The sequence below is a fragment of the Hyperoodon ampullatus genome (assembly GCF_949752795.1).
Source record: "Hyperoodon ampullatus genome assembly, chromosome: 10".
Taxonomy (NCBI): domain Eukaryota; kingdom Metazoa; phylum Chordata; class Mammalia; order Artiodactyla; family Ziphiidae; genus Hyperoodon; species Hyperoodon ampullatus.
In genome coordinates this window covers 35,243,549-35,271,088 of record NC_136923.1, presented here as the reverse complement: position 1 = coordinate 35,271,088, position 27,540 = coordinate 35,243,549, and the positions used below count along the sequence as shown (strand labels likewise).

The following is a 27,540-nucleotide window of genomic DNA, read 5'->3' as shown; positions in this document are numbered from 1 at the left end:
TTCACTTTGTCACAGCTTACCCTTCCCCCTCCCCATATCCTCAAGTCCATTCTCTAGTAGGTCTGTGTCTTTATTCCTGTCTTACCCCTATGTTCTTCATGACCTTTTTTTTTCTTAAATTCCATATATATGTGTCAGCATACAGTATTTGTCTTTCTCTTTCTGACTTACTTCACTCTGTATGACAGACTCTAGGTCCATCCACCTCATTACAAATAGTTCAATTTCATTTCTTTTTATGGCTGAGTAATATTCCATTGTATGTATGTGCCACATCTTCTTTACCCATTCATCCGATGATGGACACTTAGGTTGTTTCCATCTCCGGGCTATTGTAAATAGGGCTGCTATGAACATTTTGGTACATGTCTCTTTTTGAATTATGGTTTTCTCAGGGTATATGCCCAGTAGTGGGATTGCAGGGTCATATGGTAGTTCTATTTGTAGTTTTTTAAGGAACCTCCATACCGTTCTCCATAGTGGCTGTACCAATTCACATTCCCACCAGCAGTGCAAGAGTGTTCCCTTTTTTCCACACCCTCTCCAGCATTTATTGTTTCTAGATTTTTTGATGATGGCCATTCTGACTGGTGTGAGATGATATCTCATTGTAGTTTTGATTTGCATTTCTCTAATTAGTAAAGATGTTGAGCATCCTTTCATGTGTTTGTTGGCAGTCTGTATATCTTCTGTGGAGAAATGTCTATTTAGGTCTTCTGCCCATTTTTGGATTGGGTTGTTTGTTTTTTTGTTATTGAGCTGCATGAGCTGCTTATAAATTTTGGAGATTAATCCTTTGTCAGTTGCTTCATTTGCAAATATTTTCTCCCATTCTGAGGGTTGTCTTTTGGTCTTGTTTATGGTTTCCTTTGCTGTGCAAAAGCTTTGAAGTTTCATTAGGTCCCATGTGTTTATTTTTGTCTTTATTTCCATTTCTCTAGGAGGTGGGTCAAAAAGGATCTTGCTGTGATTTATGTCATAGAGTGTTCTGCCTATGTTGTCCTCTAAGAGTTTGATAGTGTCTGGCCTTACATTTAGGTCTTTAATCCATTTTGAGCTTATTTTTGTGTATGGTGTTAGGGAGTGATCGAATCTCATACTTTTACATGTCCCTGTCCAGTTTTCCCAACACCACTTATTGAAGAGACTGTCCTTTCTCCACTGTACATTCCTGCCTCCTTTATCAAAGATAAGGTGACCATATGTCCGTGGGTTTATCTCTGGGCTTTCTATCCTGTTCCATTGATCTATCTTTCTGTTTCTGTGCCAGTACCATACTGTCTTGATTACTGCAGCTTTGTAGTATAGTCTGAAGTCAGGGAGCCTGATTCCTCCAGCTCCATTTTTCGTTCTCAAGATTGCTTTGGCTATTCGTGGTTTTTTGTGTTTCCATACAAATTGTGAAATTTTTTGTTCTAGTTCTGTGAAAAATGCCAGTGGTATTTTGATAGGGATTGCATTGAATCTGTAGATTGCTTTGGGTAGTAGAGTCATTTTCACAATGTTGATTCTTCCAATCCAAGAACATGGTACATCTCTCCATCTATTTGTATCATCTTTAATTTCTTTCATCAGTGTCTTATAATTTTCTGCATACAGGTCTTTTGTCTCCTTAGGTAGGTTTATTCCTAGATATTTTATTCTTTTTGTTGCAGTGGTAAATGGGAGTGTTTCCTTGATTTCACTTTCAGATTTTTCATCATTAGTATATAGGAATGCCAGAGATTTCTGTGCATTAATTTTGTATCCTGCAACTTTACCAAATTCATTGATTAGCTCTAGTAGTTTTCTGGTAGCATCTTTAGGATTCTCTATGTATAGTATCATGTCATCTGCAAACAGTGACAGCTTTACTTCTTCTTTTCCAATTTGGATTCCTTTTATTTGCTTTTCTTCTCTGATTGCTGTGGCTAAAACTTCCAAAACTATGTTGAATAAGAGTGGTGAGAGTGGGCAACCTTGTCTTGTTCCTGATCTTAGTGGAAATGGTTTCAGTTTTTCACCATTGAGGACGATGCTGGCTGTGGGTTTGTCATATATGGCCTTTATTATGTTGAGGAAAGTTCCCTCTATGCCTACTTTCTGCAGGGTTTTTATCATGAATGGGTGTTGAATTTTGTCGAAAGCTTTCTCTGCATCTATTGAGATGATCATATGGTTTTTCTCCTTCAATTTGTTAATATGGTGTATCACGTTGATTGATTTGCGTATATTGAAGAATCCTTGCATTCCTGGGATAAACCCCACTTGATCATGGTGTATGATCCTTTTAATGTGCTGTTGGATTCTGTTTGCTAGTATTTTGTTGAGGATTTTTGCATCTATGTTCATCAGTGATATTGGCCTGTAGTTTTCTTTCTTTGTGACATCCTTGTCTGGTTTTGGTATCAAGGTGATGGTGGCCTCGTAGAATGAGTTTGGGAGTGTTCCTCCCTCTGCTATATTTTGGAAGAGTTTGAGAAGGATAGGCGTTAGCTCTTCTCTAAATGCTTGATAGAATTCGCCTGTGAAGCCATCTGGTCCTGGGCTTTTGTTTGTTGGAAGATTTTTTATCACAGTTTCAATTTCAGTGCTTGTGATTGGTCTGTTCATATGTTCTATTTCTTCCTGATTCAGTCTTGGCAGGTTGTGCATTTCTAAGAATTTGTCCATTTCTTCCAGGTTGTCCATTTTATTGGCATAGAGTTGCTTATAGTAATCTCTCACGATCTTTTGTATTTCTGCAGTGTCAGTTGTTACTTCTCCTTTTTCATTTGTAATTCTATTGATTTGAGTCTTCTCCCTTTTTTTCTTGATGAGTCTGGCTAATGGTTTATCAATTTTGTTTATCTTCTCAAAGAACCAGCTTTTAGTTTTATTGATCTTTGCTATTGTTTCCTTCATTTCTTTTTCATTTATTTCTGATCTGATTTTTATGATTTCTTTCCTTCTGCTAACTTTGGGATGTTTTTGTTCTTCTTTCTCTAATTGCTTTAGGTGCAAGGTTAGGTTGTTTAGTCGAGATATTTCCTGTTTCTTAAGGTGGGATTGTATTGCTATAAACTTCCCTCTTAGAACTGCTTTTGCTGCATCCCATAGGTTTTGGGTCGTCGTGTCTCCATTGTCATTTGTTTCTAGGTATTTTTTTATTTCCTCTTTGATTTCTTCAGTGATCACTTCGTTATTAAGTAATGTATTGTTTAGCCTCCATGTGTTTGTATTTTTTATAGCTCTTTTCCTGTAATTGATATCTAGTCTCATAGCATTGTGGTCGGAAAAGATACTTGATACAATTTCAATTTTCTTAAATTTACCAAGGCTTGATTTGTGACCCAAGATATGATCTATCCTGGAGAATGTTCCATGAGCACTTGAGAAAAATGTGTATTCTGTTGTTTTTGGATGGAATGTCCTATAAATATCAATTAAGTCCATCTTGTTTAATGTATCATTTAAAGCTTGTGTTTCCTTATTTATTTTCATTTTGGATGATCTGTCCATTGGTGAAAGTGGGGTGTTAAAGTCCCCTACTATGATTGTGTTACTGTCGATTTCTCCTTTTATGGCTGTTAGTGTTTGCCTTATGTATTGAGGTGCTCCTATGTTGGGTGCATAAATATTTACAATTGTTATATCTTCTTCTTGGATCGATCCCTTGATCATTATGTAGTGTCCTTCTTTGTCTCTTCTAGTAGTCTTTATTTTAAAGTCTATTTTGTCTGATATGAGAATTGCTACTCCAGCTTTCTTTTGGCTTCCATTTGCATGGAATATCTTTTTCCATCCCCTTACTTTCAGTCTGTATGTGTCTCTAGGTCTGAAGTGGGTCTCTTGTAGACAGCATATATATGGGTCTTGTTTTTGTATCCATTCAGCCAATCTGTGTCTTTTGGTGGGAGCGTTTAGTCCATTTACATTTAAGGTAATTATCGATATGTATGTTCCTATTCCCATTTTCTTAATTGTTTTGGGTTCGTTATTGTAGGTCTTTTCCTTCTGTTGTGTTTCTTGCCTAGAGAAGTTCCTTTAGCATTTGTTGTAAAGCTGGTTTGGTGGTGCTGAACTCTCTCAGCTTTTGCTTGTCTGTAAACGTTTTAATTTCTCCATCAAATCTGAATGAGATCCTTGCTGGGTAGAGTAATCTTGGTTGCAGGTTTCTCTCCTTCATCACTTTAATTATGTCCTGCCACTCCCTTCTGGCTTGTAGAGTTTCTGCTGAGAGATCAGCTGTTATCCTGATGGGGATTCCCTTGTGTGTTATTTGTTGTTTTTGCCTTGCTGCTTTTAATATGATTTCTTTGTGTTTAATTTTTGACAGTTTGATTAATATGTGTCTTGGCGTATTTCTCCTTGGATTTATTCTGTATGGGACTCTCTGTGCTTCTTGGACTTGATTAACTATTTCCTTTCCCATATTAGGGAAGTTTTCAACTATAATCTCTTCAAATATTTTCTCAGTCCCTTTCTTTTTCTCTTCTTCTTCTGGAACCCCTATAATTCGAATGTTGGTGCGTTTAATGTTGTCCCAGAGGTCTCTGATATTGTCCTCTGTTCTTTTCATTCTTTTCTCTTTATTTTGCTCTGCATTAGTTATTTCCACTATTTTATCTTCCACCTCACTTATCCGTTCTTCTGCCTCAGTTATTCTGCTATTGATCCCATCTAGAGTATTTTTCATTTCATTTATTGTGTTTTTAATCGATGCTTGATTCATCTTTAGTTCTACTAGGTCCTTGTTAACTGTTTCTTGCATTTTGTCTATTCTATTTCCAAGATTTTGGATCATCTTTACTATCATTATTCTGAATTCTTTTTCAGATAGACTGCCTATTACCTCTTCATTTGTTAGGTCTGGTGGGTTTTTATCTTGCTCCTTCTCCTGCTGTGTGTTTTTCTGTCTTCTCATTTTGCTTATGTTACTGTGTTTGGGGTCTCCTTTTTGCCGGCTGCAGGTTCGTAGTTCCTGTTGTTTTTGGTGTCTGTCCCCAGTGGCTAAGGTTGGTTTAGTGGGTTGTGTAGGTTTCCTGGTCGAGGGGACTAGTGCCTGTGTTCTGGTGGATGAGGCTGGATCTTGTCTTTCTGGTGGGCAGGTCCACGTCTGGTGGTGTGTTTTGGGGTGTCTGCAGACTTTTTATGATTTTAGGCCACCTCTCTGCTAATGGGTGGCGTTGTGTTCCTGTCTTGCTAGTTGTTTGGCATAGGGTGTCCAGCACTGTAGCTTGCTGGTCGTTGAGTGAAGCTGGGTGCTGGTGTTGAGATGGAGATCTCTGGAAGATTTTCGCCGTTTGATATTATGTGGAGCTGGGAGGTCTCTTGTGGACCAGTGTCCTGAAGTTGGCTCTCCCACCTCAGAGGCACAGTACTGACTCCTGGCTCCTCAATTTGGGATGATTTGTTGTCTATTCATGTATTCCACAGATGCAGGGTACATCAAGTTGATTGTGGAGCTTTAATCCGCTGCTTCTGAGGCTGCTGGGAGAGGTTTCCCTTTCTCTTCTTTGTTCTCACAGCTCCCGGGTCTCAGCTTTGGATTTGGCCCCGCCTCTGCGTGTAGGTCGCCGGAGGGCGTCTGTTCTTCGCTCAGACAGGAAAGGGTTAAAGGAGCAGCCTCTTCCGGGACTCTGGTTCACTCAGGCCGGGCGGGAGGGAGGGGCACGGAGTGCGGGGCGAGCCTGCAGCGGCAGAGGTCGGCGTGACGTTGCACCAGCCCGAGGCGCGCCGTGCGTTCTCCCAGGGAAGCCGCCCCTGGATCCCGGGACCCCGGCAGTGGCGGGCTGCTCAGGCTCCCGGAAGGGCGGTGTGGACAGTGACCTGCGCTCGCACACGGGCTTCTTGGCGGCGGCAGCAGCAGCCCCAGCGTCCCACGCCCGTCACTGGGCTCCGCGCTTTCAGTCGCGACTCGCGCCCGTCTGTGGAGCCCCTTTAAGCAGCGCTCTTAATCCCCTCTCCTCGCGCAGCAGGAAACCAAGAGGGAAGAACAAGTCTCTTGCCTCTTCGGCAGCTCCAGAGTTTTCCCGGACTCCCTCCCGGCTAGCTGTGGCACATTAGCCCCCTTCAGGCTGAGTTCTCGCCGCCAGCCCCAGTCCTCTCCCTGCGCTCTGACCGAAGCCCGAGCCTCAGCTTCCAGCGCCGCCCGCCCCGGCGGGCGAGCAGACAAGCCTCTCGGGCTGGTGAGTGCCGCTCGGCACCGATCCTCTGTGCGGGAATCTCTCCGCTTTGCCCTACCCAGGTATGTGGGGAGTTTCTTGCCTTTTGGGAGGTCTGGGGTCTTCTGCCAGCGTTCAGTAGGTGTTCTGTAGGAGTTGTTCCACGTGTAGCTGTTCCTTCTTTCTTTCTTTCTTCCTTCCGTCCTTCCTTCCTTTCTTTCTTTCTTTCTTTCTTCCTTCCTTCCCTTCTTTCCTTTCTTCTTCCTTCCTTTCTTTCTTTCTTCCTTCCTTCCTTCCTTTCTTTCCTTCTTTCCTTTCTTTCTTTCTTCCTTCCTTCCTTTCTTTCCTTCTTTCCTTTCTCCTTCCTTCCTTCCTTCCTTCCTCTTTCTTTCTTTCTTTCTCTCCCTCCCTCCCTCCCTCCTTCCCTCTCTCTCTCTTTCTTCCTCCCTCCGCTCCCTCCCAACCTCCCTCCCTCCCTCCCTTCCTTCCTTCCTTCCTTTCTTTCTTTCTTTTCTCTTTCCCTTATCTATTTATTCCTCATGATGACTCCACTGTTATGGGGGTGGTTGTGATCCCATTTTATGGATTTGAAGCCAGCATGCTGGAGTTAAACACTCCACTCCACAGCTCTTAAAATGAAATGCGGCTAGCTAGCATTGCAGTGAACTGCAGTCCGAGGCCTACATAAGTAGCTTGTTAAGTAGGCCTTTAATACTCATACTTGAGTATTCTCAGAGGCCAGAGATTCCAGATGGCTGGGAGAGGGATATTCATTATCTGGTTTTTTAAAGGAACTGTGACACTTGGGGAATTATAAATGAGTTAATGTAACATTAATACCTAGAAATATTCTGGAACAGATCATTAAAAAATCAATTTTCACATATGAGGGGAAAATGCGATTACTAAGTAGTAACCAGATAGCACTAGACCTTTGCAGAGGGACATGGATGAGTAGCAATCTGTGTCACTTCCCCACAGGATACACATGCATAGGGAGTTTGGTATTGCTTGGCTCATTTGGAACTAATATTCCTATTAATTTTATTTTTTAATCTAAGTTGTAAAAAGCTGGCCATCATCCCAGAGCAGGGAAGGAGAAAAAAAAAGGACAAGAGGAAAGAACCAGAACATATTAAGAGACTGCTCTGGGCACTATGCCCATTGCTTTTGTACATTTACCCCATTCAGTTCTCCAAAAGACCTAGAAAGGTAGGTATCTCCATTCCCTTTTCACAGAGAAAGAAACTGTGTCACAGAGACATGAGGGTGCCATTAGGAAGCAAGCATAGTTTCCACCCTTGGCATTGGGCTCCAAAACCCCTCCTCTTGTTGCCATACTGACTGTTTTTTTGCTTCATGAATGGAACCCTGTTCAGGGTGAATCCCAGGCAGAGGGAGGCACTGTGGTGGAAATCAGGAGGCCCACCCAGGTTCCTCCCTTGACTTGGAACTAACTTCTGGGCAAGGAGTGGGAAGACTCTTCCCAGCTGGTGGTGAAACATGAAACTGTCTCCCTAAGTGGTACAGGCAAGGAGTCATATATCCATTCATTCGTCCCATCACCTGACAGAGACCTCCAGGCACTGTGCTTGGTGCCAGGGATGTGGAGATGAGAAAGGCATGGTGTCTCTGGGATGGACCATTGCTCCTGAAATCCAGGGACACGTGGGTGCCTTCTTGTCTTAGAGGGCTCACCATCCAAAACAAACCCTCTAAGGGTTTCCAGGAGAATGAATACCATGATGAAAAGGGCCAAACAACCCACTGATTTCCTGAGGGGAGAGGAGATCAGAGGAATCAGGGTAACAAGGAAGGAGAAAGGCTTCTGGGAGATGGGAGAGCCCTGGGCCTTGCAGCTGGGATTGAGCCCTTAACCTGCACTTTATTGAGTTCCTACCTGTGCTGGACACTGTGAGGGGAGCTTAACATGCAGCAGTGAAGAGTTCATAGTTGCTTCACTTCATAGGTGAGGAAATTGAGGCACAAAAAGGTCAGGAAGAGAAATATGGGTGATAATTGGTCCAAAGGACTGAGTTGGTAGAGACTGAAGCCAGTAATAGGGCCAGGTGGGGATGTTCTTAAGGACGAGGACCCACTTAGGCTGGAGGCACGTGCCCACATGGGGCCTGGGATGCTGAAGGCAAGTCTTCCTGAGAGGTTCCTGGAGGTCCTTCACCATCAGGATGTGATGAGTGTACTGGTTAGGACTCAGTGCTCGCCAGTGACAGAAACCTACTTGGGCCAATAGCAGAGTTTGTTATAAAGACTGAGGGAGTGACTGCCTCAGGCAATCCCAGGGCACTGGTCTAGACTGCCTGGAAGGGATGGAGACTGGGGCAAAGTAGAAACAAGCTTGTTGTTCAAATAGTAGCAAGAGGGCAGTGAGGCTGGAGTAAAGTGAGAGGCTGGTCAGTGGAGGAGACCAACTGGGCAAGGTGGGCCACAGCCGGACCACAGAGTCTTTCAAAGCCTGGGGAAGGGTTTATTCTGAGGGTGGCAGGAAACCACTGGGGAATAACACAGTCCATTTCATGTTTCTAAACCATCACTCTGGCTGCTGCCTGGATAGATGGCAGGGGATGAGGAGACGGCCTGAGCCCAATGGCAGGCCACAGTCCACTGAGAGGGGACAGTCACTGTGATGGTCAATTTTATGTGTTGGCTTGATGACGCCGTGGTGCGCAGTTGTTTGGTCAAACACCAGTTTTGATGTAGCCATGTAAAGGTATTTTTTAGATGTGATTAACACTTGCAAGCAGTAGACTTTGAGTAAAGTAGATCATTCTCCATAATGAGAGGATGCCTCGTCCAATCAGCTGAAGGCCTTACGAGCAAAGACAGATTCCCTGAGGAAGAAGCAATTCTGTCTTGAGATTGTAGCATGAAAACCCTGTCTGAGTTTCCAGCCTGCCTGGCCTGCCTTGTGGAATTGGACTCAAGACTGCCGTGTTATCTTTTACCTGAATTTTCAGTCTACCAGCTTACCCTACAGATTTTTTTTTTTTTTTTGCGGTACGCGGGCCTCTCACTGTTGTGGCCTCTCCCGTTGTGGAGCACAGGCTCCGGACGCGCAGGCTCAGTGGCCATGGCTCACGGGCCCAGCCCCTCCGCGGCATGTGGGATCTTCCCGGACCGGGGCATGAACCCATGTCCCCTGCATTGGCAGGCAGACTCTCAACCACTGCGCCACCAGGGAAGCCCACCCTACAGATTTTGACTTTGGCAGTCCCCGAAATCAAATGAGCCAGTCCCTCTAATCAATAATCAATACCTCTCTCTTTCCCTGCCTCCCCGTTTTGTTTCTCTGGAGAACCCTGACCAATCTAGTTACTTACTGAATGGGTGCTCAGTAAGTGTCTTTGTGTTCTGGGTCCAACCCTTGGGCTATATTTTCCAAGTCAGAGTTGTCTTTGGGTTCCGTGGGGAGTAAGTGAGCAGAGAAGCACAGGCCCACCTCCTGGGGAGTTCACAGTTGGTTGGTTCCACCGCGCACACACACACAGGAAACAATTAGATAACTTTACAGGCAGCATTTCATTAAAGCCAAAATGTGTGGAGCAGTTACTTTCTATTCATGAAGCAGGCCCTCTGTGGTGGCGCCTTGCAGTTCTGTTCTGCCGCTTACCTGGCAGGAAGGGGAAGCAGAAGTTGCCCTTGGAAATAGTGCCTCTGGCCTGGGCTGCACATTGGAATAACTGGGGGAGGCTGAAAAAATACCACCTTGGGATTCGGATTTAATTGTTCTGAGGTTTGGCTTGGGCATCTGGATGTTGAAAAGCTCTGAAGCCTGAGTTGAGAAGTACTGCCTGAAGACACTGTGATTAGGTGCTTCTCACCTGGAAGGAGTTAGGACAGGATTCAGGAAACAAAGGTCTGCAGGCATTTTCTGCCAGCTCCCTGTTTTTGTACATAAAGCTTTATTAGAACACAGCCACACCCATTTTTTTATGTTTTGGTTACTTTTGCTAAAACAGCAGAATTGAATGTTGCAAAAGAAAGTGTCTCACCTGCAAAACCTAAAATGTTTACTATCTAGCTCTTTACAGAAACAGTTTGCCAACTGCTAAACCAGGCAGTAATGAGTTTTCAAGGATGTGGATGGTGTGGGAGAGGCTGAGCCACCGTTAAAAGGAAAGCATACATTCATTCCTTGGGTTGAGATACTACCTCAGAAGCCTTCTTAACACATATAGGCAGTCACACCAATCAGTTAGAGAGGGCACACAGACTGAAGCCTTTTTGTCGTCTCTCGATATTTTCTGTTGAATCTGAAGCTTTACCCTACTTGGTGATAGGAGTCTTAGCTGAGTCAATGAGAAGACCTGAGCAGTTGGATTCTACAGTTGGTGGAGGGGTGGAGCAATGAATTCTTTTCCTTGATGACATCCCTATCAAAACTGAAGACTGGGACTTCCCTGGTGGCACAGTTGTTAAGAATCTGCCGACAGGGGACACAGGTTCGAGCCCTGGTCCAGGAAGATCCCACATGCCGTGGAGCAACTAAGCCCATGCGCCACAACTACTGAGCCTGTGCTCTAGAGCCTGTGAGCCACAACTACTGAGCTTACATGCCACAACTACTGAAGCCCATGCTCTGCAACAAGAGAAGCCACCGCAAAGAGAAGCCTGTGCACCGCAACAAAGAGTAGCCCCCGCTCGCTGCAACTAGTGAAAGCCTGTGCGCAGCAACAAAGACCCAATGCAGCCAAAAAAATAAAGACAGAAAGGAAAGAAAGAAAGAAAGAAAGGAAAGGAAGGAAGGAAGGGAGGGAGGGAGGAAGGAAGGAAGGAAGAAAGAAAGAACTGAAGACTGATACGTTCTGTGACAGTGGTGTTGAAAGAGAGGGAGTCCGTGGCAGGGGAATGCCCAGGTGGCTCTTGGGAGAGCTGCAGGATCATGGAGGTATCACAGAGCTCCTGCCTTGTATTCTTCATCTTAAGGTGATTAGCACAGACCAGCAACTCCAGCAGCTTCTGGAGTCACCTTTACCCCATACTCTGGACACAGTCTTCTGTCTGGATTTGTGACAGAGGCCATAAAGCAGTATGACCTTGGTCTCCTACAGCTTCCCTTCTCCAGGCCATAGGAGACACTGCTTACAGCATGATCTACTTAACCTGCTGAGAACTTTCCCTGCTGCCATAGGACCTTGAAGAGTTGACTCTGAATACAGGTCTGTGGAAATGCAGCTCAGGTGAGAGACCTGGTAACCACAAGGATTTGGACATTGGTCCTTTCATCAGTTAGGCAACCAATAAATGCCAGGGGCTGGGGATACAACAGTGAGTAAAGAGTGACACAATTCTTGTAGTTGCAGAACTAGTCTCATGGGGGAGTTGCATTGATAAAATAATCACGTGAGTATTTGTCAAGTGGCCCCTACGGTAAATGCTGAGGACAACTGCATGATCATCTATATTTGAGGAAGGCTGTATATAACACCCCTCCCCCAAGACATTCAAAGTGCACGTGGAGTACTCTCTAAATGAATTAAAGGCCTTGAGAATTCCTGAAATGAAAAATCTCTTTGCCTTTTCTAAAACCCCAGCTTTTTCCCCAAACTTTGTTCATCATTACACACATTCAGAAAAAATTATTCCTTATCAGTATTCCATGGAATGGCTTTCTCTTACACAGATCATATACTTTGGAAATGCTGCTTTGGGACACTGCAGAGAAGTGCTGCACCCAGGAGTACACAAAATGAGCCACTGGGATGCCCAAGAAGAATACATTGCTTTTATTTCTATTCACTGTAATTTCTATTATAATTTTTATAGTATGTGCACATGTTAGTATAATAGTTGGTAGGTAGTACACATGAGTTATAAATATGTAGGGAGATGCTACTCAAAAACTTTTTTTAAAGAGACTTATTTTTTTTTAGAGCAGTTTTAGGTTTACAACAAAATTCAGAGGAAGATACAGAGTTTTCCCATATGCTTCTACACATGCATAGCCTCCCACATTATCAACATCACTCACCAGAATGGTACTTTTTTTTTATATCAAGGATGAACCTACATTGACACATAATCACCCAAAGTCCATAATTTACCTTAGGGTTCATTCTTGGTGTTTCATATTCTGTGGGTTTGGACAAATGTATAATGACAAGTATTCATCATTATAATCAATATCATTATCAATAATATACAGACTATTTTCATGGTTCTAAAAAAATAAAACCTCTCTGCTCTGCCAATTTATTCCTCTCCCCACCACCCCTGGCAAACACTGATCTTTTTATTGTCTCCACGGTTTTGCCTTTTCCAGAGTGTCATATAGTTGGAATCATACAGTAGCCTTCTCAGATTGGCTTCTTTCACTTAGTAATATGCATTTAGGTTCCTCCATGTCTTTTCATGGCTGGATAGATAATTTTTTTTTAACACTGAGTAATATTCCATTGTCTGTCTCTACCACAGTTTATTTACACGTTCACCTATTGAAGGACATCTTGGTTGCTTCCAAGTTTTGGCAATTATGAATAAAGCTGCTATAAACATCTGTTTTCAGGTTTTTGTCTGGACATAAGTTTTCAACTCTAAATGCCAAGGAGTATTATTGCTGGATTGTATGGTAAAAGTATGTTTAGTTTTATAAAAAACCACCAAACTGTCTTCCAAAGTGACTGTACCATTTTGCATACCCACCAGCAATGAATGAGAATTCCTATTGCTCTAAGTCTTTGCCAGCATTTGGTGTTGTCAGTGTTCCAGATTTCAGCCATTCTAATTGGTGGTATTTCATTGTTGTTTTAATTTGCCTTTCTGTAATGACATATGATGTGGAGCATCTTTTCTTATGCTTACTTGCCATCTGTATAACTTCTTTGGTGAGATGTCTGTTCAGGTCTTTTTAGCCCATTGTTTAATCAAGTTGTTATTTTTCTTGTTAAGTTTTAAGAGTTCTTTGTATATTCTGGATCTCAGTCCTTTACCACATGTGTCTTTTACAAATGGTTCCTCCCAGTCTGTGGTTTCTCTTCTAATTCTCTTGGTATTATCTTTCACAGAGCAAAAGTTTTTAATTTTAATGAAACCCAGTTTATCAGTTATTTCTTTCATGAATCATGTCTTTGGTGTTGTATCTAAAAAGGCATCACCATACCCAAGGTCATCTAAGTTTCCTCTCATGTTATCTTCTAGGAGTTTTATAGTTTTGCATTTTATATTTAGGTCTGTGATCCATTTTGAGTTCAATTTGAAGGGTATAAGGTTTTTGTTTAGATTCCTTTTTTTGCATGTGGATGTCCAGTTGTTCCAGCACCATTTGTTAAAGAGACTATCTGCTCCTTTGTCCAAGATAAGTTGACTGTATCAATATTTATGGGAGTGTCTATTTCTGGGCTCTCTGTTCTGTTTCACTGATCTGTTTATTCTTTCACCAGTACAGCACTGTCATTATTGCTGTAGCTTTACAGGTAGTCTTGAAGTCCTCCAACTTTCTTCTTGTTTAGTATTGTGTTCAAATACTTCTTAATGAAAGTAATGCTTGATTCCTTCCAGCCAGAGGTTTTTTTTTTATTTCTGTCTCTTGAAAATCTCATAACACCCTCCTGCAGGAGTTGACAAACTACAGTCCACAGGCCAAATCCTTTTTGTAGTTTTGTAAATCTTTGGTAAATAAAGTTTGACTGGAGCACAGCCAGGCCCATTATTTTATGTACTGTCTGGCCACTGTTGTGCTACAACAGTAGTGTAGAGGAGTTGTGACAAAGACTCTATAACGTGCAAAGCCTAAAGTATGACTGTCTGACCCTTCACAGAAAACATGTTCCTACCCCTGCCCCACTGAGTCACTTTTATACACTTACTCATTGGACTACTTCATCCTGAGTTGGTGCCAAGGCAGGTTTGGGGAAGCAGCACACCTACCATTTTGTTCCTGGTGTTTTCTTTGCCACATTTCCTCCCTTGGATTAGTTTCCCTTGTGCCCCATCACACTTGGTAGGTGATCAGATATACTCACAAAAGCACTAATTTACTCCCACCTCCTGGGTGACAGGGACTCAGAAATACTGAGGTGACTTAGACTTAACACATCCCTTCCTCTCTCCTGTGGACAAAGCTACTGAGCCTCATAATTAGAGCAATGAATTCCAAGGACCGAGAAGTGATTCGTCTTGTTTGCACTGAGTCAGCCTTTTCAAAATCATTACAGAATGGACAAATAGATTTAGGGAGGAGTAGAACACACAGTCGTCTGCGGTGAAGGATGGGCACCATTGAGCAAAATCCTGCTTATGTTTTCATCCTTCCTTCAGTTGCATTCTGGGTTGTGCAGGTATTCAATTAAATGGCAGTTTTGAAGCTGTCTCTGGAGAGCCTATGAGTGAACCATAATGGCACTGGCCTTAACCAAGCAGGCTGGGCTTTTTTGTTAATTTATATGTTTTCATTTCTCTTAAATAAATACCTAGGAGTAGAATTTGCTGGATCATATGGTAGATACATGTTTAACTTTACAAGAAGCTGTGAATGGTTTTCCGAAGGGTTTGAAAGGTTTTATATTTCCATGAGCAATGTATGGGATTTCTGGTTATTCCACATCCTTGCCAATGTTTAGTATTTTCAGAAAATTTAATATTAGCTTGTGGGTGTAAAATTGCATTTTGGAGCAATGATGGAGTTTTAATTTGCACTTCTCTGATTAATGATGTTGAACACTTTTTGGTTTGTATATTGGCCATTTGTATTCTTTCCTTTGTAAGGTGTCTGTTCAAATCTTTTGCCTATATTTTAATTGGTGTTTTAAGTTGTGTTACAGGAGTTCTTTACATATTCTGATACAAGTTATTTGTCAGATGTATGTATTATGAATACTTTTCCCTCAATGATGACTTTATTATTTGTTTTATTAATAGTGAATTTGATGATCAGAAGTTTTCAGTTTTCATAAGTCCAAATTATCAGTTTTAAAAATTGTAAGTGCTTTCTATAACCTAAGAAATCATTGCTTACCTGAAGGCAGCAGAAGTTATTCATCGTTTTTTGTTTTTGTTTTTTTAAATATTATAGATTTAGCTTTTTCATTTAAGTCTTTCAGCCATCTTGAATGAATATGTGTATGTTGTGAATTAGGGGTTGAGGATGTTGTTTTCATATGTTTAGTCATATGTTCCACCACAATTTGTTGAAAATACTTTCCCCATTGAATTATCTAAGCACCTTTATTGAAAATCGGTTGACTGTATCTGTGCGGCTTTATTTCTGGACTCTCTTCAGTTCCGTTGATCTGTTTGTCTGCTTTAATGCCAATACCACACCATTTTGATTAATTAAGTTTAGAGTAAGACTTAAATTCAGGAAATGTGAGTCATTGGACCTTTTTCTTCTTTTTAAAAATTGTTTTTGATATTCTAGATCCTTTTCATTTCTCTATAAAATTACAATTAACTCAGCAATTCCTACAAACAGCCTGTTGAGATTTTGATTGAGATTTCTTTGGAGTTTTAGATCAATTTGGGAAGAATTAACATGTTAATACTGAGTTTTCCAATCCTTAAGCACAAGGTATATCTCTCTATTTATTTAAGGCTTCTTTAATTTCTCCCAGAAATATTTTGTAATTTTCAGCATACAGGTGTCACACATGTTTTTAAAAATTCATACCTAAGTATGTCAAGCTTTTTATGCTATTGTTAATGCTGTCATTCTTCCAGTTGTTCTTTGTTAGTACAACGAAATATAATTGATTTTGGTGTATTGATCTTATATCCTGTGACCTTGCTAAACTCAATACTTACAGTAGATTATGTGCATTCTTTAGGGTTTTCTACATAGAAAGTCATGTTTGCAGAAAAAGATAGCTTTTTCCCTTTCCAGTATGTATGGCATTCATTCACTCATTTACTCATTCATTCATGCAATTTACTGCATTTGCCAGAACCACCTGTACAATGTTGAATTGAAGTGATAAGACATAATTTCCTTGTTACTGATCTTAAGAGAAAAATATTCAGTGTTTTGTCATGAATATAATGTTAGCTGTAGGTTTTACCTAGTTGCTGTTTATCAGGTTGAGGACTTTTTATCTTATTTTAAATTTCCTGATAGTTTTTATGATGAACAAAAGTTGGATTCTTTCAAATGTTTTTTCTGCATTTATTTGGTCATATGATTTTTTAAAAAAAATTCTGTTAGTATGGTGAACTGTGTTGATTGATTTTTCAAATGTTAAACCAACCTTGAATTCCTGGGATAAATACAACTTGGTCACGATGGATTGTCCTTTTAATGATAGGGGATTTGATGTGATATTTTGTTAAGATTTTTGATCTAGATTAATGAGTGATATTAGCATGTAATTTTTCCAGAAATTGTTCTTGTTTGGTTTGGTGTCAGTGTTATGCTGCCCTCATAAAATAAGTTGGGACGTATTCCTTCCTCTAATTTTTTGTAAGAGTTTATGTAAGATAGTTTGTATTTTTTCCTTATGTATTTGATAGAATTCATTATTTAAGCCATCTGAACCTGGAGTTGTTTGTTTTATCATGGCTATTAATTGTGAATTCAATTTCTCTTGTATACATAGGGCCAGTCATATTTTATATTTCTTTTTGTGTCAATTTTGGTAATTTCAGTTATTCAAGGAATTTCACGTTTAACTCAAATTGTCAAATATTGGTATAAAGTTGTTTATATTATTCTCTTATCTTTTCATTATCTGTTAGCTCTTTAATAATGTTTTCTCTTTCATTCCTGACTCTAGTATTTTGTGCTTTCTTACTTTTTTATTCATCAGTCTAGCTAGTGTTTTATACTTTTGATATCATTGATTTCTTCCCCTGTTATTTGTTTTGTTTTATTGGTTTCTGCTTTTATCTCTATTATTATTGTTATTATTATTATTTTTGACTGCGTTTGGTCTTCATTGCTGCACGTGGTCTTTCTCTAGTTGCGGCAAGCGGGGGCTACTCTTCATTGCGGTGTACAGGCTTCTCATGCAGTAGCTTCTCTTGTGGCGGAGCACGGGCTCTAGGCATGCAGGCTTCAGTAGTTGCAGCACGTGGGCTCAGTAGTTGTGGCTCAGGGGCTCTAGAGTGCAGGCTCAGTAGCTGTGGCACACAGGCTTAGTTGCTCCATGGCATGTAAGATCTTCCCAGACCAGGTATTGAACCTGTGTCCCCTGCATTGGCAAGCAGATTCTTAACCACTGCACCACCAGGGAAGTCCCTATCTTGATTACTTTATTCCTTCTTTTAACATTCAGTTTTATTTGTTCTTGATTTCTATCTTCTTAAGGTAGTATCTTAGACTACTCATCTTAAAAATTTCTCCTTTTCTATGATAAGCTTTAAAATCTATAAATTTTTCTCTAATTTCTTTTTCAGTTACATCTTGCAAATATTTATTTTTTATTATCATTTATTTCAAAATATTTTACTTTTTCTGTCATTTTCTTCCATGGTACATGTATTATTAAGGAGTGTGTTGTTTAATTTCAAAATCTTTAAGATTCTTCTAGATATCATCTTTTCTTAGATGTTATTGATATGTTTTGTATCATTATCATATATTGAATTCCCACTGTTATGATCTGGAAGAGAATGTGTGCTCTATAGTTGCTAGGTGTGGAATTCCTTAAAATCAGTTAGCTTAAGTTGGTAACTAGTGTTGCTACATGACCAACACCCAGTAAAAATCCTTAGCACTGAGTCCTTTTATTTTTTTAATAAATTCATTTTATTTATTTATTTTTGGCTGCATTGGGTCTTCGTTGCTGTGTGTGGGCTTTCTCTAGTTGCGGCGAGCGGGGGCTACTCTTCGTTGCAGTGCATGGGCTTCTCATTGCAGTGGCTTCTCTTGTTGGGTGCAGAGCACGGGCTGTAGGCATGCAGGCTTCAGTAGTTTTGGCTTGCGGGCTCTAGAGCACAGTCTCAGTAGTTGTGGCACACGAGATTAGTTGCTCCACGGCATGTGGGATCTTCCCGGACCAGGGCTCGAACCTGTGTCCCCTGCACTAGCAGGCAAATTCTTAACCACTGCACCACCAGGGAAGCCCCAGCACTGAGTCTTTGTTGAGCCTCTCTGGTAGGCAACCTTTCAAATGTGTTGTCATCCATTCATTGCTGAAAGAATTTATACATCTTATGTAATTGTGCTGGGAGAGAAATCTTGGAAGCTCACATCTGGATTCCTCTGTACTTTGCCACATGCGTCTCTTTTCCTTTGATGATTTTGCTTTATATCTTTTCACTGTAATGAATCTTTTCAAAGAACCAACTTTTAGTTTCATTGATTTCCTGATTTCAATTTCATTGATTTCTGTTCAGCAAAAATTTTTAAAAAGTGTTTTTTTCCCCTTCTGCTTACTTTGGATTTAGTTTTCTCTTCTTTTTCTAGTTTCCTAAAATAGAAGTTTAGGCGATTAACTTTAGGTCTTTTTTTCTTTTCCAATACATCCATTGAATGCTGTAAATTTCCCTGTAAGCACTGCTTTTGCTGCATCTTGCAAATTTTGACAAGTTATATTTTGATTTTAATGTAGTTTAAAATTTCTCTTGAGACTTATTCTTTGACCCATGTGTTATTTAGAAATATGTTGTTTAATCTCCAAATATTTTGGGGTTTGTCCAGCTATCTTTCTGTTATTGATTTCTAGTTTAATTTCAGTGTGGTCTGAGAGCACATTTTGTATGATTTCTATTCTTTTAAATTTGTTAAGGTGTGTTTTATGGCCCAGAATGTGGTCTGTCATGGTGATTGTTCCATGTGAGCTTGAGAAAAATGTATATTCTGCTGTTGTTGGATGAATTAGCCTATAGTCAATTACATTCACTTGCTGTGCTGTTCAGTTCAAACTGTATCCTTACCAGTACTCTGCCTGATGGATTTATCAGTTACTGATAGAGGGGTACTGAAGTCTTCAACTTTAGTAGCATGTTATCTGTTTCTCCTTGTAGTTCTATCATTTTTTTCCCTCACATACTTTAATATTCTGTTGTCAGGTGCATACACATGAAATATTGTTATGTCTTCTTGGAGAATTAACCCCTTGATCATTATATAATGCCAATCTTTTTTGCTGATAATTTTCCTCGCTTTGAAGTCAGCTTTGTCTGAAATTAATATGGCCACTCTGGCTTTCTTTTGATTAATGTTAGCATAGTATATCTTTTTCTATCCCTTTACTTTTAATCGACCTGTTCTTTATATTTAAGGTGAGTTTTTTGTAGACAGCATATAGTTGGTTCTTCTTTTTTATCCACTGTGACCATCTCTATCTTTTAATCTGTTTAGACCCTTCACATTTAAAGTGAGCATTGATATAGTTGGATTAATATGTACCATACTTATAACTGTTTTCTATTCATTGCCCTTGTTTTTTTTTTTTTTTTTTTGGTCTTCTCCTCTTTTTATGCTTTCTCTGGTTTTAATTGAGCATATTACATAACGTAGTATTTTCTCCTTCCTTGGCATTTATACTTCTTTTAAAAAAGTTTTTAGTGGTTGTTTTATAGTTTGCAATATACATTTACAACTAATTCACGTCCACTGTCAATCTTGTACCACTTCATGGGTAGTATAACACTGTGCTATTCATTTCACTTATCCATAACTATAATAATCCAATTTGTTGCTATTATTATTTTGATCAAACTATTTGTCAGGTCAGTTAAGAATAAGAAAATTAAATATTTTACTTTCATTTATTCCTGTTGTAACACTCTTTTCTGGGTTTCTGACCTGTGTAGTTTTCCCTCCCTTTAATGAAATTTTAACATTTTTTGCAAGGCAGGTCTATTTGCAACAAATTTCTTTAATTTTTGGCTGAAGAAGTCTTTATTTCTTTTTCACTTTTGAAGGATAATTTTTCTAGATTCTAGAATTCTAGGTTGGTAGGTCTTTTCTTTGAACATTAAGTATTTCGTGCTACTCTCTTCTTGCTTGTATGTTTTCTGAACAGAAGTCTGATGTAATCATTGTCCTTGTTCCTCTGTAGGTAAGGTTTTTTCCTCTTTTTGGCTTCCTTTAAGATTTCTCTTTGTCTTTGATTTTTGCAGTTTGGATATGACATGCCTAGGTGTAGATTTTTTTTTTTTTTAATATTCATGTGCTTGATTTTCCCTGGACTCCTTGGATCTGTGGTTTGGTGTTTGTCATTAATTTTAGAAATATTACTTCAAATATTTCTTCTTTTCCCTTTTTTCTTTCTTCTCTGGTATTCCCATTACACTACGTATCTGTTACACTTTTTGTAATTGTTCTGTGGTTTTTGAATATTCTATTCCTTTTTTCCCATTAATTTTTTTCTTTGCTTTTCAGTTTGGGAAGTTTCTACTGACATAGCTTCTGGCTCACTGATTATTTCCTCAGCTCTATCCAGGCCAGTGATGACCCATTGGCATTCTTCATTTCTATTACAGTGTTTTTGATTTCTAGCATTTCTTTTTGATTATTTCTTTTGGAATATTTGTCTCTCTACTTATCTGTCTGCTCTTACCTGTTTTCTACTTTTTCCTTTAGTGCCCTTAGTATATTCATTACAGTTGTTTTAAATTCCTGCTCTGATAATTCCAACCACACCTGCCATCTACCATCTTGCAGTACTGCACAGCAGTTAAGTGCACAGGCTTTGGAAATAGACTGTTTTAATTCTGGTTCTGCTTATCGGTGGTGTAATCTTTGACAGCATACATAAATTCTCTCTACCTCAATTTCCTCATTTGTGAAGTTAGAATACTCATAAAACCTACTTTATAGAGTCGTTAGGAGAATTGAATAAGTTAACATATGGAAAGCACTTAGAACAACAAGTATGACTATCTAATATATTATATATTTACCTAATTTTTGTTGTTTTCCAGTCTCCTTCTACTTAAAGGTAGGCTGAATAAAGGCAGGGTCTGTCTTCAAATTTTAAAGAATTAAAATGTTTTGGGGCAGTTTTCTCTATATTCACATAAGGAAGTACTAAGCAGCTTCTTAAATTTATGTTTTTTAAGAGTACTTAATGACATTGGGAAATAGTTATATGGTGCTATCACACCTGTGCAAAAGCAGCCATAGACGGTGTGAAAGACTTACAGATTACGTGACTAGAACAGGATCCACAAGTGTAGGAGACAGCCCGCCCGCAGCCATACCCAGGTCCATCTGAGTTCACAGCCTTCTTCCCTAAGCCACATGTCATGTTTTTTTACTTTCTCTTTCAGTATGAATACTTCAATGCTGTGCTGATAAATGAAAGGGACAAAGATGGGAATTTTTTGGAGCTGGGGAAGGAATTCATCTTAGCCCCAAATGACCATTTTAATAATTTGCCTGTGAACATCAGCCTGAGCGACGTTCAAGTGCCAACGAACATGTACAACAAAGGTAAGGCTCACTGCTGCTGCTCCTTTTGGAGGGTAGAGAGGGCAGGACGTGAGGGGCAGGGCTGGCTGGTTTGGGATATCATGCTTTTTTGAAAAACAATTATAAGCTGGGTGTGTCAGGCACCAGCTGGATAGGTGAAGTGTGTGCCTGTTCTGCCTGGACACTCTGGGCTTGCTGTTTTCCTGGCTCCTGTTTGCATCAGGCCCTCTAACTTGTAGTCCAGGGGTTGGCAAACTTTTTCTTTAAAGGGCCAGATAGTAAATATCTTACTTAGGCTTTGTGGGCCACAAAGTCTCTGTTGCAGCTACTCAGCTCTGCTGTTCTGGCACAGAAGCAACCATACATAGGTAATATGTAAATCAGCAGATAATATGTAAATTGGCTGGTTCCAAGAAAACATTTAATCTACAAAAACAGATAGCCACATTGGACCTGCAGGCACTAGTGTACAGAGCGTTTTCTCTTCTTCCTCCATTCCTTGTGATGGTACCTGAGGGTTCTGGAGCTCCTAGGGTTACCATGGAATCACTTGTGGTCTTAGAGTACAAAGCAGCCTGAATCTTAATGAGGCTCCCTGTTTTCAGGCTTGTGTTCCTCAAATCCAGTCTTCTCATAGATTCTAGAGTTCTTTTCCCCAAATTCCCATCTGCCCCTTTGAATTGGGATTATAATAGCCAAGGACTGGGCTCTGGCAGCAGACAGCCTCTGATTAGATCCTGAGTTCCATTTCTTACTGGCTGTGACCTTGAAAGGCTGAGACCACCTTGTCTCTTTAGACCTTAGTTTCTTTGTATCTAGGATGTGGATAATAATCACATCTACCTCATGGGGTGGTTGTGAGGATGAAACAGATGATGAATACAAAGGGTTTAATTGAGGATGTTACCTTCCTCATCCTCACCATTACGGAGTAGGATTTTGCTCGCTTTGTCATACCTGGGAGGATCCTAAACAAAGAGCTGTCTTCCCCCAAAAATAAACTAGAAAGCAATGGCATCTTCAAAGTAAAAATCTACTCTGTTATAAGCTATTGATGTTTTAGAAATATCGGGGGCCAGTTTCAGTATCACAGACAGGAAAGCAGTGGTCATGAGATGGGCTCTGGGCTTGAATCCTGCTCATCCTTTTGCTGGCTCTGTAATCCTAAGCAAGTAACTTTTCCTCCCCGAGCCTCAGTTTCCTTCTTTGTAAAATAGGGATAAGAATACTGCCTCCCTCAGGGGGTTATTGTGAGGATATGAAGTGATGTCTAAGCATCTTCAGCACAACTGTTGCTCGTGGAAACTGCCTAGTGCATCTTAGTTGTCATCATTACTATCGGGAAATAACATGAATATAAATTGCGTTTCTAAATTGTTCTAGGTTACTGTTTAAAGAGCTTGGTCAGGGCTTCCCTGGTGGCGCAGTGGTTGAGAGTCCGCCTGCCGATGTAGGGGACACGGGTTCGTGCCCCGGTCTGGGAAGATCCCACATGCCGCAGAGCGGCTGGGCCCGTGAGCCATGGCTGCTGAGCCTATGCGTCCAGAGCCTGTGCTCCGCAACGGGAGAGGCCACAACAGTGAGAGGCCCGCGTACCGCAAAAAAAAAAAAAAAAAAAAAAAAAGAGCTTGGTCAGTGATTAAAGAGCTTCCAACTCACCATCTCTGTAGTGTTCTTCTTGTGCCTGTCCTTTGGATCTGGATATCTAATGTCTCCCTTTCCTGGTTGACCTGTTACCCGTCCTTAATGTTCTGTGAGGCAGTACCCTATCCATTAATTATTCTGATGGTTATTGGGGCCCCTGTGGTGAACCAGATGCCGCCCCTTCCTTGAGAGGTTCATAGTGAACTTAGGGACCAGACAGGTAAAAGAGATCATAGGATACCGTGTGTCACCTGCTGGCCACAGTTACTGAAAGACTGGAGCAGTGGGTGCTCCAGGGAGGGGACCTGACCACTTGCTCCTGTGAGCTGCCACATGTTTTTCTTTTCTCTCTCTCAGAGGAAGTGATGTCAGTCCGAGTTGCCCCTAGTGGGCTCTGGATTGGACTGTATCCTGTGACCTAATCTTCACTTTGGACTCTTCCTCAGAAAGCAAATTCCTAAGAACCCAAGCCTTAGAGGGCTGAGCTCAGCTTTGTCCGGTGGAGTTTAGTCCTCCGGGGAGATCCTGCCAGATGAGAAGGAAACCCCCTTTTGTGCAGTGTGGCTGCAAAAAGACCATTCTCTCAGCATTAAATACATTCTCAACAGAAGATGAAAACTTCAGGTTTTACAGAGCAATTCCAGACATAAAACAATTCAGAATGATCTTTTAAAATATGGCAACTGCTTCAAGGTTGCTTGAACCATTAGCCCCATTATAGAGATTTAATTGCACCTTGAGCTTTAAAGGCATAATTGTACCTTTCCATGGTGGCAGCACTAGGGGACCAGCACTGCCATTGATCACACAGACTGCAAGTCTCTCTAGGCAGAATCATAATAGATAGTCAGGTTTCTTGAGCCATAGAGGTAGATAATTTTATTTAACGTCATCCTCAGCACCACTCATGAGGTCTGCCTACCACCCGTACTCAGACACAGTGGTCCCCCAGCCAGGCAGTGGGTCATGGGCTAAAGCCCCCAGGCACTGTGTCTTGTTTCTGCCAGGCAGTGAGTAGCTGCCCAAGGAAGAGAGCAGGGGACTTCAGGAAAATTCCTGTCTTATTCTACCTAATTCAAACCAGCCCCAAATAGTCTTTTTTCTTTTCATGTTGCAGAAATGTATTTCATGTTTAGAGTGCTCTCCAGCTCAGATCTAGTTATTGATGACATGTACTCAAAACACATGCTCAGAGATTGGTCACTAGCTGAGATGTTCCTGGGTTAGAAATCTTGCCCCCAACAAAGGAAACCAGTACAGGGGGCCATGCTCCCCTGGCAGCTTGAACCCCCATGGGCACATAGCAGAATGGTTTGATACTTGCTTAGGAGCTGCTGTGTGCTGTGCTCGTGGGCATAACTTCTAGGCTTAGATGAAACTTGCTGATAAAATCTACCTCTTTTCTGCAATCTGCTTTTCTTTTGCTTCCTTGGCAGGGCCTTGCAACCAGGCTGTTCAGCCAGGTCAGCGCTCACCTCTGTGCTTGAGGTACCTTTCTCGAAGGCGCTGACAGAAACTGCAGGCTCAGAGTTGGTGACATGAGGGCAAACTGACCTATTCGCCATGAGAATTCAGAGACATATGTCTGGAGTCTTTAGAAATGTGTCTTAGGGTCCTCATGGTGCCTGATGTAGCAGCTTCTTCCTGAAACCAGCAGATGTTTGCTGAGCGGCTGCTCTGGCATCCCCGGCCTGTGAGTCTTACCATCTGTTGAGACATCTTTGGAGACTAGCTGCCCATGCCTTAGAAGCTGTGAACAATCCATTTCCTCTAGGAGTAAAGCATGGGGCAGGATGCTTTTGTGAGACCTGAGGATGGTCTGACAGTGGATTCAGATAAAGCTGAACTCTTTTAAGTAATTTCTAGGCTGAAGTGGTATAAAATTTACACAGGCACATATGTAGGTACACATACACACCTACACACACAATGTGTGTGTGTGTGTGTGTGTGTGTGTATCTGGGTATGTGTGTATTTGTATATGTGTGTATGAAAGAAATATGCTCTGCCCTCAGCCCACCCCTCCCTTCATCCCTGCCGCTCACCTCTGTCTACCCAGGTGAGAGCCCCTTCTGTTCACTGAGTATGCCTTTCTCTTTCCTCCATTGTATCTTGTTGTTCATTTCTGTTATCCCAGCCTCCCTGTTTATTGCTTATCCAAATGCTCATTCTTAAAAAACAGCTCAGTACAACCTCTTCAATTCCTTTACGCTTTTGTTTTGTAAGTGACTCTGGTCCTTTGTTCTGGTATCACTTTGTTCTAGAAGTACATTGCATGCATTCTTTTACTTCTCCAAGGGCAGGGGCTCTGCTGATTCAGCCTGCTTGGTGCCCTCCTTTGCCCTGAGCACCATGCTCTTTACATAATGGGTTTTCTACAGTGGATGAGGTAGGGAATGCCACCTGGGCTGTCATTTTTCCATGGTGCCTTCAAGCAGCAGAAACATACCCTGGCTGACTTAAATGGAAAAGATATATATATATATATATTTTTGCGGTACGTGGACCTCTCACTGCTGTGGCCTCTCCCGTTGTGGAGCACAGGCTCCAGACACGCAGGCTCAGCGGCCATGGCTCATGGGCCCAGCTGCTCGGCGGCATGTGGGATCTTCCCGGACCAGGGCACGAACCCGTGTCCCCTGCATCGGCAGGCGGACTCTCAACCACTCCACCACCAGGGAAGCCCGAAAAGATACTTTTTGAAAGGACATTGGGTGGCTCACAGACTCTCCCAGAAAGTTAGAGAATAAGGCTTAGAAAATGGTCCTGAGAGAGAGCAGCCAGGGGCCAGATCCACAACCAGAGCCAGCCTGGTAAGGACCGCCTACCACGATGGCTGACCCCAGCCATGCGTCTGTGACTGCATGAAATAGCTGTGCCTCATTTTCCTCATTCAGAAACTGGAGATAATAATCCCAGTCACCTTCTCAGGGGGTTTTGGTGAGGATTAAACATTGAGAAGGCCACCCAGTACACAAGCTTAGGCAAGTTTTTCTTTCCTTCCATTCCTCAGCATCCTTAGATGTCAAATGGATATGACAGTACTGACCTTATAGGATTATCATGAGCACAACAAGGATAATGCTCGTGTGGGTTGGGGTGCAGTGGCTAGCCCACTGACCTTGTCTCTTGTCACCTGCTGGAGGGGAAATAAGACCCATGTCATGGGGTTGCAGTTAGATAGCACAGGTAGCCTGTCAGAGAGTCTGGTACTCGATGAAGACCAACGCATTCTGTTGTGATTATCACTGTATTAACTTGTTCGATTCTCACAGGCAATTATGGTTAAGACAGGAAGAACTTGAACTCAGAGGGAGTAACAACAGGTCACAGGTTCCCCAGATGGTAGAGGCAGGATTAGAACCCAGCATTTTCATTAATTGTATCCTCTCTGGACCACACGCCACCCCAGTGCCTGGGCTGCTGGTCTGTGAGCCATTATTCTCAAGGGTGTCTATAAGGGAAAAGACAATACTTTGGCTCCCAAATATTTTTGTTTTAAAGTGGTTGAAATCCAAGAACTGGAAATCGGCCAGAGTTTGACCCTAAACTTCTGCTTCTTTTGTCTCATGTGGTTGCTAAAGAACACAAAAGGGCAGTTGCGGTGATTCTGTGTTGTTTTGGGGTTTTTCCCCTTTCTCCTTATCCCATTTTGCTTCCCTGCCCTCCTCCTCCCCATAACTGTGCTGTAACCATGGTGCTGTCAAGACAGAGGAAAGACATGATAAAAGTGGAAGAAAAAAGGTGATGGCTTAAAAATGTGCCCATAGATAACATTAAACACAAATGATTCTATAGTTTGGATGGGGGAGAGAGGGGAGGAAAGAATCCTGTAGCATGTCAGTGTTTTAGACCCAAGCAGAAAAGAGGCAAAAGTAGTAGCTTTATTCTCCAGTAGTTTTAGGCTGGATAAAGGAAAATGTGAATTTTAGAAGTTAACCAGTTTAAACTCTGGTATGATTTTAGCCCTGTGGCCTCATTTTATTTCGCTCTGCAGCCCCTTGAGGGAGGTTAGGCAATATTCTCATCTCCCTTTCTCAGATGAAGAAACTAAATGTCAGGGAGGCCAAGTCACATAGGTAGGAAGGTCCATGGCAAGTGGACCTGGAGTTTCTGATGAGGAGTCCAGCTTACTTGGCTGCCTCTCTGACCATGACCTCTGAGAGGATGGGTACCTATTCCCTCAAGTGTCTGGGGCTCAGTTACTTCTGGGTCACCTTGGGATCTCGGAACTTTTGCCCAGGCTGAGAACCCCAGCCCTGGGCCCATCCATCACCAGCCTTCCTTCTGAAGCTCCAGCTCTTCCTGGGCCCTGCTCCTTGTAGTGAGACCCCAGACCCTTCTCTGGCCGTGCCTCCTCTTCCCTCCGTGATACCCAGTGTCATAACTCCAATGAGTTGAGGTTCCCACGTGATCTGGGAAGAGGTACTGACTCATGTAGCGTCTGCATATCAGCCCTGC

At 41.6% G+C, this 27,540-nt stretch overlaps 1 protein-coding gene across 1 annotated transcript in view; it reads left to right on the top strand.

Moving 5' to 3' along the window:
* Positions 1–27,540, top strand: part of CACNA2D3 (calcium voltage-gated channel auxiliary subunit alpha2delta 3) — a gene marked incomplete at both ends in the record, with an annotated part of 803,480 nt that overhangs the window by 298,076 nt on the left and 477,864 nt on the right. The window contains one exon of the mRNA XM_079712407.1: positions 21,294–21,456. Coding sequence (XP_079568533.1) covers positions 21,294–21,456 — 163 coding nt within the window. The remainder of the gene's footprint in view (positions 1–21,293; positions 21,457–27,540) is intronic.